The 20,436-nt window shown below is 49.3% G+C and overlaps 1 protein-coding gene across 5 annotated transcripts in view; it reads right to left on the bottom strand.

Annotated features, from left to right (window-relative positions):
- Nucleotides 1–20,436, bottom strand: part of SLC4A3 (solute carrier family 4 member 3) — a 78,114-nt gene that overhangs the window by 52,864 nt on the left and 4,814 nt on the right. For 2 of the 5 annotated variants that reach the window (XM_084642952.1, XM_084642951.1), the window contains exons 2-9: nt 19,968–20,067; nt 19,288–19,432; nt 17,345–17,429; nt 14,191–14,343; nt 12,339–12,495; nt 7,125–7,453; nt 6,596–6,735; nt 4,192–4,403 (exon numbers count right to left, since the gene is read on the bottom strand). In XM_084642952.1, the coding sequence (XP_084499078.1) occupies nt 4,192–4,403; nt 6,596–6,735; nt 7,125–7,453; nt 12,339–12,495; nt 14,191–14,244 (892 nt within the window). In that variant the 5' untranslated portion in view covers nt 14,245–14,343; nt 17,345–17,429; nt 19,288–19,432; nt 19,968–20,067. Of the gene's footprint in view, nt 1–4,191; nt 4,404–6,595; nt 6,736–7,124; nt 7,454–12,338; nt 12,496–14,190; nt 14,344–17,344; nt 17,430–18,326; nt 18,394–19,287; nt 19,433–19,967; nt 20,068–20,436 lie in introns of those variants that run through there. The other 3 variants (XM_084642955.1, XM_084642954.1, XM_084642953.1) reach the window with 2 other exon arrangements.

Raw genomic sequence — 20,436 nt, forward strand, 5'->3', positions numbered from 1 at the left:
CTTGGGACTGATGAGCTCCTGGAAAGAAAGTTTCCACTGGGGGAGGTTTGCTGCAGGAAAGCTTGTAATTTGCAGGGCTTTCTTCACTAGCTCTCTGGGCCAAGGGGCTCTTCATCAGCAGAAGGGTTTCCTGCTGGAGGTCCAGAGACCCTGTGCGTGTGTAGCACTGCCTGCTCCTCTCCCTCTCTCCCCCTTTGATGTCTCGCTCCCTCCCTCTCCAGCCTGGAAAGCAGCCTATTGAATTCTCCATGTCCTCAGGCCCAGAGCATGCATTTCCATGACGTCTCTTCCATCTGCTCTCACGTACACACAGGGGCAGATCCTAGGACACACGCTGCACCCCTAGGGCCCCAGGTGCCTCTCTAAACAACAGGAAACACAAGTCACAGGTCCCAGCTGGGCAACAATTATCCAGTGATTCTGGGCTTCAGCTCCCTCAGAGTCACTTCAGCAGAGGTTTCTCCCTTTTTCAGAGAGGACAGCTCCTCAGACAAGGCTGCTGCAATACCAGCACCCTCCTGGCAAGCATAGGCACTGCTCGCTGGGAAAGCACGTCCAGAGGAGAGGGCTGGAACTAAGGGATGCATGGAGCCCTCAAATCAAGAGGGTAACAGGATGGAGGTGAAAAAAGACACAGAGCCAAGGGGTGGGAGGTGAGGAAAGGGTTGGAGCTACATGAGTGAGTCCAAACTGAGGGCATCAGCAGAGTGGAAGGGGGGAGTCCCAGGCAAGGCAGCAGGGGGCTGCGGGTTGGGATTAAGGGACACTAGCAGAGCTGTGGGGAGGGGAAAGAGAGCCCAGGACTGCAAGGCAGGATAGAAGAGCATCAGCAGAGCGGAAGGGAGAGCCCAGGGCTGGAACAGCAGGAAGGGTGCCGCAGGTAAGGATGGAGGGCTAATGGGGAAGAAGTGCTAGCTGAGGTCTCTTGTTCCAGGACAGTAAGTGACCGTTGAGATGGTGGTGCCTGCGAATGCAGCTAACAGTCTCCAGATAAAGCTGCAAGAAGTGTTTAGACTCCAGACTGTCTAAACCATCAGGTCAGAGGCACATCTAGTAACTGGGGCCCTGGGTCTCTCTCCAAGGTCCCCTGTATTCCACACCAGGAGGTGACAGCTCCCTGTGTGACAATGAGGATGGTTCTATAGACCCCAAAACACTTTACAAAGTCACCAAACTGATACAAGCTCCCCAGGAATCACCCACCCTCGCTGAAAGGCAGCCTCGACTTGCTGGGGGAAGGGGAGAGCAAAGCACAGGGACACCACATACCAGCAGGGGAGCTGGAATAATTTTTATAGCAGGGGTGCTGAAAGTGGCAACCATATATTTGGTTAAAAGAAAAGGAGTACTCGTGGCACCTTAGAGACTAACAAATTTATTTGAGCATAAAGTTTCGTGAGCTACAGCTCACTTCATCGGATGCATTCAGTGGAAAATACAGTGGGGAGATTTTATATACACAGAGGACATGAAACAATGGGTGTTACCATACACACAGTAACGAGAGTGATCAGGTAAGGTGAGCTATTACCAGCAGGAGAGAAAAAAAAAACCTTTTGTAGTGATAATTAAGGTGGATTTCCAGCAGTTGACAAGAACGTGTGAGGAACAGTGTGGGGTGGGGGTGGGGAATAAATATGGGGAAATAGTTTTACTTTATGTAATGACTCATCCACTCCCAGTCTTTATTCAAGCCTAAGTTAATCGTGTCCAGTTTGCAAATTAATTCCAAATCAGCAGTCTCTCGTCGGAGTCTGTTTTTGAAGTTTTTTTGTTGAAGAATTGCCACTTTTAGGTCTGTAATCGAGTGACCAGAGAGATTGAAGTGTTCTCCGACTGGTTTTTGAATGTTATAATTCTTGATGTCTGATTTGTGTCCATTTATTCTTTTACGTAGAGACTGTCCAGTTTGGCCATGTACATGGCAGAGGGGCATTGCTGGCACATGATGGCATATATCACATTGCTGGATGTGCAGGTGAACGAGCCTCTGATAGTGTGGCTGATGTTATTAGGCCCTGTGATGGTGTCCCCAGAATAGATATGTGGGCACAGTTGGCAAAGGGCTTTGTTGCAAGGATTGGTCCCTGGGTTAGTGGTTCTGTTGTGTGGTGTGTGGTTGCTGGTGAGTATTTGCTTCAGGTTGGGGGGCTGTCTGTAAGCAAGGACTGGCCTGTCTCCCAAGATCTGTGAGAATGATGGGTCGTCCTTCAGGATAGGTTGTAGATCCTTGATGATGCATTGGAGAGGCTTTAGTTGGGGGCTGAAGGTGACGACTAGTGGCGTTCTGTTATTTTCTTTGTTGGGCCTGTCCTGTAGTAGGTGACTTCTAGGTACTCTACTGGCTCTGTCAGTCTGTTTCTTCACTTCAGCAGGTGGGTATTGTAGTTGTAAGAATGCTTGATAGAGATCTTGTAGGTGTTTGTCTCTGTCTGAGGGGTTGGAGCAAATGCGGTTATATCGTAGAGCTTGGCTGTAGACAATGGATTGTGTGGTGTGATCTGGGTGAAAGCTGGAGGCATGCAGGTAGGAATAGCGGTCAGTAGGCTTCCGGTATAGGGTGGTGTTTATGTGACCATCGCTTATTAGCACTGTGGTGTCCAGGAAGTGGATCTATTGTGTAGACTGGTCCAGGCTGAGGTTGATGGTGGGATGGAAATTGTTGAAATCATGGTGGAATTCCTCAAGGGCTTCTTTTCCATGGGTCCGTATGATGAAGATGTCATCAATGTAGCGCAAGTAGAGTAGGGGCATTAGGGGACAAGAGCTGAGGAAGTGTTGTTCTAAGTCAGCCATAAAAATGTTGGCATACTGTGGGGCCATGTGGGTACCCATAGCAGTGTTGCTGATTTGAAGGTATACATTGTCCCCAAATGTGAAATAGTTTTGGGTGAGGACAAAGTCACAAAGTTCAGCCACCAGGTTTGCCGTGACATTATCAGGGATACTGTTCCTGACGGCTTGTAGTCCATCTTTGTGTGGAATGTTGGCGTAGAGGGCTTCTACATTCATAATGGCTAGGATGGTGTTTTCAGGAAGATCACCGATGGATTGTAGTTTCCTCAGGAAGTCAGTGGTGTCTCGAAGGTAGCTGGGAGTGCTGGTAGCGTAGGGCCTGAGGAGGGAGTCTACATAGCCAGATAATCCTGCTGTCAGGGTGCCAATGCCTGAGATGACGGGGCGCCCAGGATTTCCAGGTTTATGGATCTTGGGTAGTAGATAGAATATCCCAGGTTGGGGTTCCAGGGGTGTGTCTGTGCGGATTTGATCTTGTGCTTTTTCAGGGAGTTTCTTGAGCAGATGCTGTAGTTTCTTTTGGTAACCCTCAGTGGGATCAGAGGGTAATGGCTTGTAGAAAGTGGTGTAGGAGAGCTGCCTAGCAGCGACCTATTCATGATGACGACAGCACCTCTTTTGTCAGCCTTTTTGATTATGATATCAGAGTTGTTTCTGCTCAAATAAATTTGTTAGTCTCTAAGGTGCCACAAGTACTCCTTTTCTTTTTGCGGATATAGACTAACACGACTGCTACTCTGAAACCTGTCATATATTTGGTTATTACTACAGTCAAGCCAGGGGGTGCTGCTGCATCGTCATAACCCCTAGTCCTAGCACCCCTGCACACCAGGTTCAGACAGGAAGTGAAGCAGAATCCTGTCACCAAAGGAAACTCTTGGCAGTATCTAGGGAGGCAGACTGCAATTCTGCCAGGTGAAATTGGGTCAAGCCAAGGGTGCTAACACCCTACTCCTGCTACAAGGACCCTGGGGTCTGTAGCCGCTCACCATGAACTGCCAGGACTTCGGTTCAACTTTTCAACCAAAATTCAGCATAGCGCTGGGGAAACACCAGGGGACATGTTTCCTTGCTCCTGCACCCAAGGAATGGTGGGACCAACTACCAGGCCTAGCTCCCAGGGGGATGGCAGAGTCTTAGGGCTGACACAAAGTGGGGAGGGAAGGTATGGCTGGGTTACTCAGGCCTTCCAACCAAGGGGATGGGCCTGGGGGTAAAGGCCCAGGCCTGACGCCAAGGGGGATGAGCCCGGGAGGTGGGAAATGCCCAGGCCTGATGCCCAGGGAGATGGGTCCGGGGTGGGAGAAATGTCCAGGCCTGATGTCTATGGGTTGGGCAGAGGGTGGATGACACTTGTACAGGAGACACATTAAATGTCACAAAGCAGGGCCTCACTTTTCATGTCGTCCAGGTCAGCAGACGCCAGCATCTGGGCCTCGGCCTCATCGGTGGGGACGCGCTGGTACACTGCACTCTCCAGAGTGGTCATACTGCCGATGCACATCCGCTCCTTCAGGTCATAACTCACCCTCTGCCCGCTCACCACCTGGCTCCAGGGCTTGCGCCTGTCCCATCCCCGAGACGAACATTCTCTGGGCTCCGGGAGGCTGAGGAAACAAACGGGAAACCTGGCAGTAGCAGCAAAGCAGAGCTGGCAGCACTGGGGTGGGCTGGAAGGGGGAGAGGTTGTTCCCAGTCTGAACTCCTGTTTGTAAGTCTTTTCTCATGAGATCATCCTCTGGGCTGAAGGGTCCCTCCCAGCCCTGACCTCAGACCCAGTTATCTGAAAAGCTTGAGAGTCCCTGGCCAGGAGCAGGCATGTGTCAGGGACTCCCAAACTACAGCTGGGGTCTTCAGGAAGTTAGGCCCAGTGAAAGCTGCTTCTGCTCCCTCCCCTACAGGGTAAGCCCCCCTTCCTTACAAGGGATGGAAATCCCTCATGGGCCCACAGCCTCACAGTTCTTGCTCTGTGTCCACAAGCCCTGTCCTGGCCTGTCCCACTGCTTCCCAGTCTGTGGGTCAGGAACCAGGCGCAAAGGAAAGTCAGGCTGGAAAGGCAAGCTCCTCCCTTCCTGGCATGGTGCCCCCCAGATACCTGTGCTGGGGACTATCCAGTCCCCAGGTGATACCCCTGCTGGTAAGGGAGCCTAGTCACGGGGGCGATCATCTGTACCTGGGAACCAGGAAGGCTGTATCCAGACCCTGCCCCAGTTGGGTCTTGTAGCACACCTGGCTGAGCGAGTGAGTGATTTGGGGACTGGGGTGGGCACATGCTAGCACCCTTTCCTCCTTCCCAGGCAAACCCACATGGTGAGAGAGAAGGGGAAGTGTAAGGAAGGAGAGCTTGGATGCAAGGATGTACCCAGCCTCTGCCTCTTGTGTCAGAATCAAAGGGGAATTCATAGATTCCAAGGCCAGAAGGACCCCTTGGGATCATGAAGTCTGACCTCTGGAATAACCCAGGCCAGAGACCTAGAATAATTTCTAGAGCAGAGCTTTTTAAAAAATTCCAGTCTTGAATTAAAATGGTCAGTGATGGAGAATACACCACGACACTTGGTAAGTTGTTCCAACAGTTAAATACTCTCACCATTAAATCTCTCCTGATTTCCAGTCTGAATTTGTCTAGCTTCAACATCCAGCCATTGGATCGTGTTAGGCATTCCTCTGCCACACTGAAGACCCCATTATCAAATATCTGTTCCCCATATGGGTATTTATAGACTGTGATCAAATCACATATTAATATTCTCTTTGATAAGAGAAAGAGATTGAGCTCTTGGAGTCTATGACTATCAGGGCTTGTCTTCACGCACACCACTGAACCTGTGTTGCTGTAGTGAAGACATTATTATGCTGACGGGAGAGCTTCTCCCATCGGGGGAGTTAACCCACCTGCGTGAGAGGTGTAGCTATGTCAGTGGGAGAAGCTGGGGATTAGGTCAGTGTAACTGCGTCGCTCGGGGATGTGGATTTTAAAGCATTAGAAAACAAGCCTAGGCCATGTCTACACTATACCTCGCATGGGCATGTTTTCTAATGCTTTAATCATTCTTGTGGCTCTTCTTTGAATTCTTTCCAATTTATCAACATCCTTCGTGAACTGTGAACACCAGAACTGGGTGCAGGGTTCCAGCAGCATTCACATCAGTGCCGAATACAGAGGTAAAATAACCTCTCCACTCCTAGTCGAAATTCCTGGGTTTGTGCATCTCAGGATCCCATTAGTTCTTTTGGCCACAGCATCATACTGGGAGCTCATGTTGAGCTGATTCTCCACCAGGACCCTCAAATCTTTCTCAGAGTCACTGCTTCCCGGGAGAGAGTCCCCCATCCAGCATGGATGGCCTTCATTCTTTGTAAAAACATGCATCTAGGAACATTTAGCCATATTAAAATGCATATTGTTTGCTTGCGCCCAGCTTACCAAGTGCTCCAGATTGCTCTGCATCAATGATTTGTGCTCTTTATTCTTTACCTCTCCCCCCAATTTTTGTATCATCTGCAAACGTTATCACCTGGACCAAGATTTCACCTATGTGGAATTTGAACCCAGAACCTTTTCGTTTGAATCCGAGGATGCTACCTCTTGATGTTATGAGGAACTGAGTGCCTGCTTTGTTGATTTGACTGTTGAATTAAAAATAGACTGAAACTGTTAACTGATCTTCACTGGGACTACCCCTATACTTACTTAGGCACATGCTTAAGTACCAGCTGAATCGGAGTCTAAATAAAAAAGCCTACTTAATGAGCACGTTTTGAATGACCAGCCAGCCCCAGGTCAAGTCCATCCTACCTGCCAAGAGAGGCCGGGCCCGTCTCCAGCAGCAGGTCAGCGCGGTGTGGCATCGGGGACATGATGCCACACTCCTTCTCCACATGGAACTGTGCAGAGGCCAAGGCACCGCAGGATTCATCGTCACTCCCAATAGTGAACTGCAGAGAGGAGACAAGTCTGAGCACAAGAACCAGACCCTGCCCTGCATGAGCGAGCCAGACCCACCCCACAGGGAAAGGATGGTCCTAGATCTTCCCCCCACTGCTCCCCTCAGATGTGGGCCATCCTAGACCTAACCCTCTGCCACTCAGGGAATGAACCATCCCATACCCTCCCCACTAAGCACTGCTACCCACAGTATAGAGCCAGCCAGACCTATGCCACCCAGGGAATGGACCATCCCAGCCCCTCCTCCCCAGGGTGTAAACTATCTCAGCTCCTCTCGCCACCTAGAGCATGGCCCATCCCAGACTCTACCCCTCATTGACCCCCGGCACCCAGTGGTGGAGCCTGCAGACTCCCTCGGCCCCTCCCACCCCAGCCTTGCCTTTGGTTTGCTAGGGGGCTCAGGCTTAGGATTGTCCCTCTTCTCATGAGCCTCTGTCTCTGACGCTGGTGAGACCTCTTTCTCCAGGGCCTCTTCTGCCTCCGACTCTCCTTCCTCCTCCTCGTCCCCCTCCTCCTCCTCGTCCCGCTCCTCCTCCTCCACTTCCTGGATGGTGGGAGTGATGTCCGAGGGGGGCACCGAGGTTTTTTTCTTTTTTCTCTTTCTTCTCTTCCTCCGGTTGGCATGGGGGAACCTCTTCTGGAACTTGAGGGCAGGAGGCAGGTGGGTGGAAAGGGGATGGTGGATATGGTGGGAGGTTTGGCGATGGACTGAGAAAGACAGAGAGAGTCAGGGGCAGGAGGCAGCAGGGACAAACACGACCAGGCACCTCAGAAACCACTCCAGGAAACTGCATGGACGGGGGGGATCAAGGGCCGGGGGAGCAGCCCACAGGGCCAGAGCAAACCTCCTTAGCTATGTGGCAAGAATATGAGCCAGGCCTGCTTGGTAACCCTCACTAGCCCATCATTACACTCTATGACAGAGCTGTCTCTGCTCGGTGCGCTGCACAGCAGGGAAAGGCGCTCCTGAAAGGCAGCCAGTGGGCTACTGAGAGCTTCAAAGCCAACGGGCTGCCAGTGCTCCTTAGCCTGGTAGAAATGGGGTGGACCTTTTACAAACCGCCCTCCTCTGTCCACAAAAATGCTAGAGGCCACATCTTTTAGGGTCTTCTAATTCCAGGTGCACTGTGAGAGCAAAACCATGTAGGCGGCCCAGTACCTGACTGCAGGTGCAAATCCGGTCCTTAGTCACCTGTGTGACAGGACTTGGGCCTGCAGGTACCAATGGAAGGCTACGTTTTAAAAATCTGGATCTAAAACAAGAAGAGACAAGCCTTTAGTTTAAACCAATCCGCAGAAAGGAATTTGCTGGGTGTGAAGCCACAGGAGTCACAGGGACTGTGCAACAAGAAGAAATTAGCGGCATTACTGTGCATTGCCTCAAAAACATTAATTGTCACCCCACTGGTGTACGAGGAAGCATAAAAACGCATCATTCCACATGAAAGGAAAGAAAGCTGCTTTTGCAGGGTTTTACTGGAGACAGAGAGCCTCCCCGAGACAACCTGCTGGAGACACACTGACTCTGTGAGACGTGAAGCAGAGACATTGAGACAGCCAGAGAGGCAACTGGAAGTTACCAAAACACTGGTGGCTCCTCAGGGTTTGCAGCTTTGGGTCTACATGGCAGCTCTTTCTGCCACATATTTTGTAATCCACTTTTATTTCAGGCTTTTCCCTCTTTCCTATAATAAGCTAATAAAATCTACTTGGATTGAAAAGTGGCCTGCAAAGGACAATTTAAAATGAGAGCTTGCACCCCCTCTTCTGCACACAAGACGGCCAGGTTCACTGTTGTTCCAGTTTTGCTTTGGTTTGGTTTTTCAAGTATTTTGTGGTGGTGGGCTGGTTTTGGGGGGGCCGGGGGCAGGGGGGATTTTGTTCGTTTTTGGGGCTTGGTTTTGCCCCTAGAAATATCAGGATTGTTGAGTCTGCCCTGCCCTGATTCTACTGGAGAAGCTTTTTGGCAGGGCAGAAGTGTGCCTCAGGGCGTGTATTATGAGCTCTCAGACGTCAATTGAAGGAGCAGAGCTCTTACTCTTTAACAAAAGTTTCCTTCACCCAAAACGTTCACTGGCCATTTGAGTTAAATATTCATGCCCAAAACCAAACTGGGACCAAAGCACTTTACACAGGCTGGCTGATCGAAAATCCCCCTTGTGCTGCTGCTCCAGCTTCCACTCCCTTGGCTCTTTTCTGCTCACGACAGAGTCTCCAGAGTGTGCAAGACCTGAATTGCTTAAGACATATTAAGTGGGGGAAAAAAACTTGACAGAACTAAACCCACCAGTGCCTACCAGGACTCTTTCACCAGCATAAAGGTACAAACAAAGGTGCAGGCCCAGTCTCTTCCCTTTGCAGCTCCAACTGGAATGGGTCATCATGTGGCATGTTAAGCTGAGACAAAGAACCTGAACACTGACCTGACGGAAGGCCTGAGCTGCCTACCAAGGGCAAGAGATTCTGCAATCTCTAGCCCAAAACAGTGCTGAGAAAGGGCTGACATATGCCTGCCTGGCCACCAGAAGAGAAGAACTCTATGCTTGACCTCTGCACTGGGTCTTCTGAGTCAGGATTGAGCATTCGTAACAAGAAAGTACATCTCAGAGCTAAACCCACCACATCTCTCTTCTAAATTCAGGATTTGCACATTCTCCCATGATTCACCTGCACCACGGTACCTCCTCCCAACTTGTCCCTCTGCCCCCTTGTGTGCACCCAGCACATCCTCTCCTTCCCTGCTCCACGGCATCTCCTGTCCACCTGGAAAGCTCTGCCTCAGTGGTGGCTCAGATACTCAACCGCTCCTTTTAAATCTGTCTTCAACAAGATAAATATAGAAAAGGAGTTTGAACAATCCATCTGGAAGGAAGAGCCTGTATAATGGCTCCTGACAAGGAGCAGGGGACACTTGTAAAATCTGAACATAAACAATTCCATGGGCTCAGATGATGTCCCTCTAGGATCTTAAGAGAATTAGCCCATGAATTTACTGACCCACTGATAATTAGTTCTGAAGAGTCCTGGATAATGTGGAGAAACATCAGAAGATGTTTCCTGGGGCCGGTTTTATTCAATATCTTCATAAATGATCTGGAGGATGGTGTGGATTGCACTCTCAGCAAATTTGCGGATGATACTAAACTGGGAGGAGTGGTAGATACGCTGGAGGGGAGGGATAGGATACAGAAGGACCTAGACCAATTGGAAGATTGGGCCAAAAGGAATCTGATGAGGTTCAATAAGGATAAGTGCAGGGTCCTGCACTTAGGACGGAAGAACCCAATGCACAGCTACAGACTAGGGACCGAATGGCTAGGCAGCAGTTCTGCGGAAAAGGACCTAGGGGTGACAGTGGACGAGAAGCTGGATATGAGTCAGCAGTGTGCCCTTGTTGCCAAGAAGGCCAATGGCATTTTGGGATGTATAAGTAGGGGCATAGCGAGCAGATCGAGGGACGTGATCGTTCCCCTCTATTCGACATTGGTGAGGCCTCATCTGGAGTACTGTGTCCAGTTTTGGGCCCCACACTTCAAGAAGGATGTGGATAAATTGGAGAGAGTCCAGCGAAGGGCAACAAAAATGATTAGGGGACTGGAACACATGACTTATGAGGAGAGGCTGAGGGAGCTGGGATTGTTTAGCCTGCAGAAGAGAAGAATGAGGGGGGATTTGATAGCTGCTTTCAACTACCTGAAAGGGGGTTCCAAAGAGGATGGCTCTAGCCTGTTCTCAATGGTAGCAGATGACAGAACGAGGAGTAATGGTCTCAAGTTGCAGTGGGGGAGGTTTAGATTGGATATTAGGAAAAACTTTTTCACTAAGAGGGTGGTGAAACACTGGAATGAGTTACCTAGGGAGGTGGTAGAATCTCCTTCCTTAGAGGTTTTTAAGGTCAGGCTTGACAAAGCCCTGGCTGGGATGATTTAACTGGGAATTGGTCCTGCTTTGAGCAGGGGGTTGGACTAGATGACCTTCTGGGGTCCCTTCCAACCCTGATATTCTATGATTCTATGATTCTAAGACTAGACGAAAACAAATGTGGTCCTGACTTCCAAAAAAGGAAAAAGAGGAATAATGAGCATCTCAATCACCGCTCAATAAGGCTCCCTTCTCTCTCCAGCAAAATATTGGACAATATGAAGAGAAAAGTCACTAAAAATCTAGAGTCAGTTTTTCAGAGAAACCTCTGTCCTGGCGGCACAAGCAAACACCTCCAGCACTAACACTTGTGTATGCAGGTGATACTTTTGAGTGGAAGTTCGATCACTAATCTAGACAGGTGTTACAATCTGTCATCTTAAGGCAGAATTGTTGGTGCTCAGCAACTCCATGTGCAGGTGATAGTGTACACTGATGTTTTGAAAATATGGAATCTAGGAGGAAATGGAAGCATGAGCAATAAGTGGCTGTTGGGGGTGGTTTATAACAAACAGAAACATCAGTACTTGTTTGACAGAAATTCCAAAGGAGTGGCCAACCCGAAAGCAGCATGTGTGATATATGTGAAATTTAATAACACACTTGAGATTTCAGAGTAACAGCCGTGTTAGTCTGTATTCGCAAAAAGAAAAGGAGTACTTGTGAGTACTCACGAAAGCTTATGCTCAAATAAATTAGTTAGTCTCCAAGGTGCCACAAGTACTCCTTTTCTTTTTACACTTGAGATTGTGTCTCACACAATCTATACTGGAAAATAAACTGAAATTGACATGCAGTGAAACACCAGAGCTTGGAAAATTTGCCAGACACTTGCTAACCAGAAGACTAAATCTACTGGCTTCTCTCTCTGTCCCTCACCCTTGGCTGCTGAGGGCAGTCTCTGCTGCGCTGGTCCTTCTGTGAACAGCTCCCATGCCTGCCTCTCTTGCTGTTCCCCAAGGAGCTGTAGAATGAAACTAACATGATTCTGAGAGACAAGGTGGATGAGGTAATATCTTTTATTGGAACAACTTCTGGTGGTGAGAGAAACAACAAAAGTTGTCTCTCACTAACTGCAGTTGGTCCAGTAGAAGATACTACCTCACCCACCTTGTCGCTCTAATACCCTGAGACTGAGGTGGCCACACCACCACTGCATAGAACATGACTCTGGTCTGTTTCATGGCTGCTATTGAGAAACCTATAGGGATGCCTGAACCTGTGGCACCAGGAGCTTTGGAGCTGTCTGTCTGCAGATTCAGGAAGGCAGCTTGGCTTCAGGCCACATCTGGAAGTTTCTTCACAGACATAAGGTCAAGAAATGTTTTTAAACAGAAAACTTAAGTTATGTGGAAATTGCTGTGATGGTTCCCAGCTGCCAGGGTGAGGAGGCGAATGGATTCCCAGCCTCCGAGGAATGCTACCCTGTGGACTGAAAGTGGCTAAATCTCTACACAAGAGGTGACAATAAAAAGCAACTGACAGAATGGGGGCTACAGGCATGTGGCTGAGACTGAGTATATGCAACCACTTCCTTAACAGTCTGCAAGAAGGAGGTAAACAGCACATTACTGAGATCTGCAGACCTGACAGAGCCCCAAGGGTATAGAGGGGTTTGGTCTGATGGACATTTGTGGGCACGCAGGCAGGCAGAGTGTTCAAACCAACATACGTTCAAAATCTCTCTCACTGTAGTTGCGTCTCTGCTCTTCCAGATCCCTTGATGCTGACTTGCTTATCAGGTCCCCAAACCTCTTGATTGACAAGGTCTTATCCAAATCCTCATCGTCCTCAGCGGCGGGAAAGGCCTCCTCAGCATGATCGCTGTCCTGCACAGAAATCGCCAGATAGCAATCAAACCCTGTATAGCTCTCCAGATCTCAGAGCCCCACAAATGGCACACCACTTCACATGAGCTCAGGAGCTATCACGAAGCAGCAAATACTGTAGAGCTACTCACACCACAGTGATGCAGACTATGGAAGTACCTGGGAGCAGAACCCCAATCTGAACTGAGAGCCAGAAAAAAAAAAAACAGCAGGGCCCCCAAACCTGGACCCCCCACATCCCAATGTCCTCTCCTCATCATCACAGCCACTAGTACCTTCTCTGTGCTGCTCCAGTCTCTCCCCAGGGAAGGCGCTTACATCACCTACTCGCGAGTGGTCCATCCCATTGCCTAACTGCTCTCACAGATAAGGAACATATCCTGTTTTTAGCTGGAACTTCCCCTTGCTCAGTTCAGGCTGCTGCAGAGTCTGTGCTAGTTTTCACCCTACGTTCCTGCTGCTCCCTTAGGTATGTAAAGAGGGTGGTCCCGTGTCCTGGAGCTTCCTCTTTCACTAGCGATGAGGGGCGAATGTCTCAAACCCACTCTCAGGGCCCAAGTGAGTGAGGAACTCAGAGGTGAGGCTTCCTCCCCACAGTTGCTCCTACGACACTGGCTGCCCCACACTCTCCCATCTCTGATGGGGCCTGTGCCCCAGTCTCTGGGAAGTCTGAACCCTGCTGGTTTCCTTAGGGATCTCTCACCTGCTGCCCCTTTATCTCAGAATGCCCAGGGCCATGGTCTGATTTGTCCTTGCACAGAGGCTACCACACCAGCTCGAACGCTAAGCTCCGGCACTTCTGTCCCTTCCACTTCCTAAGCAGAAGCAGCTGGTAAAATTTTCCATCAGCACAGCTCGAAATGCCAGTGCTGAGCTGGTGTGGACTCCTCTGTTTCCATGGTAACAGGAGGCCCAACCGTGACAGATCTGTCTGTGCTGAACGGGAATAGGCAGCAAAATGGCCTCAGCCAACCTCCCCCACGCACTCCCAGCCAGCTCTCAGCCCCAGCAGCCCAGCTGGGAGCACGGCTGCAAGCTGCCAGGAGCGGCTACCCTGCTGTGGCCTGCCCAGGGATTTGGGAACCCCAGCTGGACTGCGCCCCATAGAAACCAGACCCAGCAGGCCCTCTACTCTGTCCTGAAAGAAGGAGCACCTGGTGGGGCTGCGCAGCGCCCCCACTGGCTCTGGTGGGTGCTGCAGCCAGCTGTGTCCAGTTCTCCTTGCCCAGAAGGACCATGAGGTGGGAGGAGGATGGGGACAGAGGGAGAAGTGGGGAGAAAAGCTGTGGTACTGCTGAGAAGTGCAAGACCCCACATATAAACGCTCTTCGCAAGTGATGGTTACAATGAGAGAGTCCCTCCGTTCTCCAGATCAGACTCTGCCCATCCGTCTGTCTGTCACAGTCATTAACTTCAGCCAGCCCTATAGGGCAGGGAGTGTGAACGTGACTTTCAAAAGGCTTCAGCTATACAGCTGCCATTGAAGCAAAGCCCAACCGGAGCACTGTCTATTCCACTTTGACTTCCCGCTCTCACCAAGGCCTGAGCAGATGGGACACTTGGGAGACCAACAAGGACATCCCCAGATGCTGTGAATGCCCTGGCCAGAGCACAGGCAGATCTCTGCACACAGTCCTGCAAGAACAGGACTCCCTAGGAAGGGCCAGAGTCATTGCTGTTGGATTTCCACCTCACCTGCTGCAGGTTGATGAAGACGCCTCCTGTGGGAGGGGACTCTCCAGCTGCCATGTTGTTTCAGGACCTAAGGACCGTCATGCCAAGTCTTGGCAAATCTCAACCTTTCTCTTTTACGTGCAGGCATCCAGCAAACCTGGAGAGTGGCATAACCTGGGGGGAGAGAGCAGGACAAGACAATCTGTCACCTGCAGCACTAACCTGCTTGTGGCCCTTCATCCCTCCACTGGCTGCCATATGCAAAGGGCTTAGTACCTCCCGTTCAGCCAGGACATCTCCCCTCACTGGACAGCCCCAGCACCTGGCAGTGCAAGACTATCATTCTGTGCAGAGCAAATGGAGAGCTCCATCAGGGTGACACAGATTGCTCTGCTTGGTGCCAGCCCTGGTCCACTAGCCAGTGTGGAAGGGAGGACATAGCCCTGACATCTCTCTGCCCCTTTCCAATGGCTTGTGGGGAGGGAGCAAGGGCTTAGCTGTCCCTGCTCACTGGGACTGCTCCTGTGCTCTCCTTACAAGAGGAGAAAAGGCTTCTTGTGCCCCCACTCTCACATGTACTTGTGCAAAGGCAGATAAGAAGTTGATCCCCTATGGGAGGAATAAACCAAGAAAGCCATGATGCGGAGAGGGTGGGATGGGAGTAGGCAGGGTAAGGGTACCATGTTAATTAGGTGAGTTAACTCCAGGGAGGACTGTGAGGAACTTCAGAGGGACCTAAACAAGTGAGGGCAATGGGTAACACAAAGACAAGTGGTTCGGTGTTGATAAATGCAAAGCAATGAACACTGGAAGAAAAATCTTAAACTTCTCATACATTTTCCAGGGTTCTAAATGAACTGTATCAACTCAGGAAAGGGATCTGGGCAGCTCTGAAGACAGCTCAATGGAGACCCCTGCTCAATGGGCAACTGGAATTATAAACAAGATGTGAAGAGCGTAAGGGATGGGAATGAGAACATAGAAAATATTATAATTCCCTTATGTAAATCAATGGTGTGGCCTCATGTACAATCGTGTGTGCAGTCCCAGCCAACACATTTCACACAGTATACTGTAGATGTAGAGGGGGGTCAGAGATGGGCAACGAGTATGATAAAGGGCCTGAAAAAACTCTCCTATGAAGAGAGATTGAAAAGATTGGCATTGTTACTTTAGAAAGGAGATGAAGAAGAGAGGACATGAGAAAAGCAGCTAAAATACTGAACGGGATAAAGAAGGGAGATTGGGAACTCCTGTTCTCCCTGTTTCATAGCAGAACTTTGAAAAGTGGGAGGGCCATGGCCCCCTTGGCCTAACCCTCCCCTCCCCGTCCAGTTCTGGGGGCCCAAATGTTGTTTGAACCCAGGGTCCCAATAAAAATTAATCCACCCCTGGTTGTGGGGTGTATGATGATCAAAACAAGTGGAAAAATATCTGCAGGTTTGCATCTGTTCTGGCAGGATCTGGTGCTGCTTTGAGTGGGTGTGTCCTGGTCTGTGGGGAGCTTGCTTCTGATGATGAGCTTGGTGGGGTTGGGGGGTTGTCTGAAAGCCAGTAGCAGAGCTTTGGGAAAGATTTATTTCAGGATGTGGTCACCATTGAATATGGTTGTCATGGGCGAAGGGTATAATAGGCCAGGGGACGCTAAGCCTCCCCTGGTGCAGCCACCCCCAGACTCCTGGGCACTACCAAAACCTCTGTACCTCTTCTCCTTCACACCAGCACCCCACACCGAGGTTCCCGTGGCTCGAGGCATCCCTCCTCACCCGTCAGCTGCAACCTTTCACTCCCCGCTGTTCCATGAGACCCCACCATGTCCCTCCTTACTCCCCTCTCCCTGGAAGCCAGCGGAGGCTCAGCTCCAGCAGGTGGCCCAGGGCTCAGGCTCACGGATGTCCCAGAGTGGCTTGGGGCTCAGGCCAGCAAGCTGCCTCGAATAGCTCGGGGCGTGGGCTGCCCAGCACGGCTTGTGGTGACCTGGTGCAGCCCTGGAGGTTGGGGCAGTTTGGCCGGGGCTTCTCCAGCTGTGATTGTGGGGGCCCTCGGGGCTCCAGTGGGTGGATGGGGGGTAGGGATGGGGCCTCAGGCAGAAGGTGGGGTTGGTGGGGCTAGCTTCCCCAAGGGGTTTTTGCCCGTCACCCATGAAGGTTGTTGTTTAATGATACCCCAGGTATCATTGTGCCAGAGTGGGTTGATAGGTGACAACTAGGGGTATGCGGTTGGGTTTGGCTTTTTCTGTATAGAAGCAGGTTCTCCTGGGGTATTTGGGTGGCCATTCCATGATGTGATCTACTTCTCTGGTGGAGTGCCTTTGTTTGGAAAATGTGCGTTAGGGTGTGTATCCCAGACTTTCTCACCACACAAATGACCAGATTCCTCTGGAAACAATAGGCTTCCTCCAGAAACTGCAATATTAACAACCTCTCTCATGGATGTCACCTCCCTATACGCCAGCTCCCACTCCCACACAAAGACAACGTCACTGCATGCCCCAAATATCTACAAAACAATTGACAACACTCACATATCCATCCCTTTCTCTCAGGGATGGTCTACACTAGAAAGTTAGGTCAACTCAGGTACATTGCACAAGGCTCATTTTCTCATCTTCTATTAAATCATTTCCAGAGGTGTGACAGGATACACCCATTGAGGCAAAAACATTAGACAGAAAATGTGACACAACTGCAGTGTGATACGTCTACAAAGAAGTACACTGCAATTTTGAGGCTGCACATACAGGCCATACTGACAAGAAGGTGACCAAAACCTTTCCATGTGGCTCTAGTGGGACCTTATGTGAGATATTGCATTCAATTCTGGCTACAATACCAGAAAGACATTAACAATTGGTGTCTCAAGGATCCACCAACCAGTGTTGTTATTAATGATCTTGGAAAGAGAGTGAGCAGAGAGGGGGCAAGAGGTACAGATGACATAGAATTATTTAGGGTTGTCAAGACTGGAGAAGACTGTGAAGAACTTCAGAGGGAACTCACAAAGTTAGGTGAATGGGCAGTATGGGGCATATGAAATTCAGGGCAAAATCCTGGCCCCACTGTAGTCTATGGGAGTTTTGCCATTTAATTCAGCAGAGCCAGAATTTCACCCTCGGTGCTGACAAATGCAAGACAATGTACATTAGAACCCACATTAAATTGAACCTCTCACACACCTCACTGGTTTCTAAAATAGTTGTAACCCCTCAGGAATGAGACCTGGGCAACTTGATAGAAATCTGCTCCCTGTGCAGCTGAAGTCTGAAAAGCAAACACAAAGTCAGGATGTATAAGGAATGGGATGGAGAACAATGGAAATATTCCAATGCTGTTCTGTAAATCCGTGGGACACGTTCCCCTGGGATACTGTATTCAGTTCTGGTCATCTTAGCTAAACAGAGATAGAGCAGAAGTAAAGGGGATCAGACATGAGCAACTAACATTACGAGAGGCTTGCAAAACTATCTGTTTGAGGACAGATTGAAGAGACTGGGCCTGTTCAGTTTAAGAGGGGACATGATAAAGGTATGTATAGTAAGGTATGGCAGAGAGAAGGCAAAATGGGTACCTTTCCTTACCTTCTCTCAACATAAGAACAGGTGCTTAATTAAACTGAATGGCAGCAAAAGTAAAACCTATACAAGGAAACAACACTTTATTACAGAAGGCATAATTAGCCTGTGGAACTCAACGCCACAATATATTGAGGCCAATTGTTAGTGAGGTTAACAACCGGATAAGTGATTTGTATGGAATATGTCCTCTCCTTGTCCGTTGAAACAGCTATTATCAGATACTTTCAGAGACAGGATTCTGAGCCAGACAGACCCCTAGTCTGATTCACAGATTCCAAGGCCATAAGGGCCTAGTCTGACCTCCTGAATAACACAGACCATAGAATTCACCCAAAATAATTCCTAGAGCAGATCTTGAAAAAAAATCCAATCTTGATTTTAAAATTGTCAGTGAGTGGAGTATTCACCATGACCCTTGATAAATTATTCCACTGGTTAATTACTCTCACTGTTAAAAATTTACACCTTATTTCCAGTCTGAATGTGTCTAGCTTCAACTTCCAACCACTGGATCATGTTAGACCTTTCTCTGCTAGACTGAAGAGCCCATTCTCAAATATTTGCTCCCCAGGAAGGTACTTACAGACTGTGATCAAGTCACCCTTTAACCTTCTCTTTGTTAAACTAACTGGATTGAGTTCCTGGAGTCTATATGTTTTCTGATCCTTTAATCATTCTTGCGGCTCTTCTACCATTCTCACAGGGTATTTTCTATTATCCTATAACCTGAAAGGAGTTTAGAGAAGAACAAGTCTGAGGGCTGCAGGGATTGATTTAGAAAGAGAGATTAAGAGCTAAATCAGTCTAGTTTGGGTAAGTGATGACTAAGGCAGGGGGTGGAGAGAACATGCCAGCAGTATATAGAAAGATCTCATGGTTGTAAACACCGGTGAAGGAATTTTTTTTTTCAGGTGGCCCAACAAAGTGTAACTCAAGAGGATCAGTCTGAAATTAAGAAAGGGAAATGCAGACTTAATATGAGGAAAGTTTTGTGGCAGAGAGATCTACAAGGGAATGTGAACATTCCAGTCTGCTATGGTCTCCACATGGGTTTTCATATGAGGGATATAAAAAAAATAAGTCAGAGAAATTTTAAACACGGAGACCTTCATCCTTTTAGTGTCTACAAAGTTGTCTCTAGGTCCATGATACAGCATTCCTGATGTAATTCATTTACAATAATAGAAGCATGACAGCAGACCAGATTCAAAGGGGAGGCTAAGAATTAAAGTCTACAAGAGCGTACGCTGATGTAGCTCACACTTTTCCTGTCCCCCTTGGCTTATGAATTACACTAGCTTGAACCTGTCCCACTTTACCCAAGTGTAACATACAGCCTCCAAGCTCAGACATTTCTGCTCTAAAGTTGGCCCAGAGTCTAGCTGAGTGGAAGGGAACCTGTCTACATTGTAACATACACTGAGAGGCTGGAAAAGAGGAAGACAGCAAGGAAAGCAACTAACAAGAGAGGGTGTGACGATATAAATTAAAGAAGGCATGTTACTGTAGCTTAGGCAACTCCCACTGCACAGTTCTCTATTTACTTCAATGGGATTCCATGCTGGTGCTGGGATCCCTCCTCCTGGAGCAACCTGCAGGATGGTAGGTTTAAGATAGTCTCACTGTAAGGAGTCAAACCTGCACCAACTCTGAATTTGGTCCTCTACGTCAGGGGCGGCCAACCTGTGCCTGAGAAGGAGCCAGAATTTACCAATATACATTGCCAAAGAGCCACAGTAACACATCAACAGACCCGCATCATCTCCCCTCCACCCCCAGCGTCTCCCACCTGCCAGCAGCACCACCGATCAGGAAGTAACTCTCAATCCCTGCTCCTCCTGCCCCCCTCAATCAGCTGTTTTGTGGTGTGCAGGAGGCTCGGAGGGGTGGGGGGAAGAGGAGGAGGAGCAAGGGCGCAGCAGACTCAGGGGAAGGTGCCTTGGGGGAAGGAGTGGAGTGGGGCCGAGGCCTGGGGCAGAGCCAGGGGTTGAGCAGTGAGCACCCGGTAGCACATTGCAAAGTTGGTGCCTGTAACTCCCATATACAAGGAGCCGCATGTGGCTCCAGAGCCACAGGCTGGCCACCCCTCCTCTACAGTTTTCTGGATCAGAAGTAACACTGGGTCTGAAATGGGTGATATTCTTTGTAAGGAGGGCACAGTGAGATGGCCAAGTCTGACCACCCAAATTCCTGTGGCCAGAGACTTTGTAGCACATACACTTACCTAGTTAGGTAAGGATATTTGCCAGGCTCTGGAGCGGTCTCCTCAGGGAAGTGATAGGAGCTCCATGCTTGGTACACTGAAAACAAGACTGGAAAGAACCCTGTGGGGAACCAGATTCGCAGCCGTGTTAGTCTGTATTCGCAAAAAGAAAAGGAGTGCTTATGGCACCTTAGAGACTAACCAATTTATTTGAGCAGCTCACAAAAGCTTATGCTCAAATAAATTTGTTGGACTAACCAATTTATTAGAGCATAAGCTTTCGTGAGCTACAGCTCACTTCCTCAGATGCATATCGTGGATATGCATCTGAGGAAGTGAGCTGTAGCTCACGAAAGCTTATGCTCTAATAAATTGGTTAGTCTCTAAGGTGCCACAAGTCCTCCTTTTCTTTTTGCGAATACAGACTAACACGGCTGCTACTCTGAAATAAATTTGTTAGTCTCTAAGGTGCCACAAGTACTCCTTTTCT

Source organism: Lepidochelys olivacea (assembly GCF_965140295.1).
Source record: "Lepidochelys olivacea isolate rLepOli2 genome assembly, chromosome: 11".
Lineage (NCBI taxonomy): Eukaryota > Metazoa > Chordata > Testudines > Cheloniidae > Lepidochelys > Lepidochelys olivacea.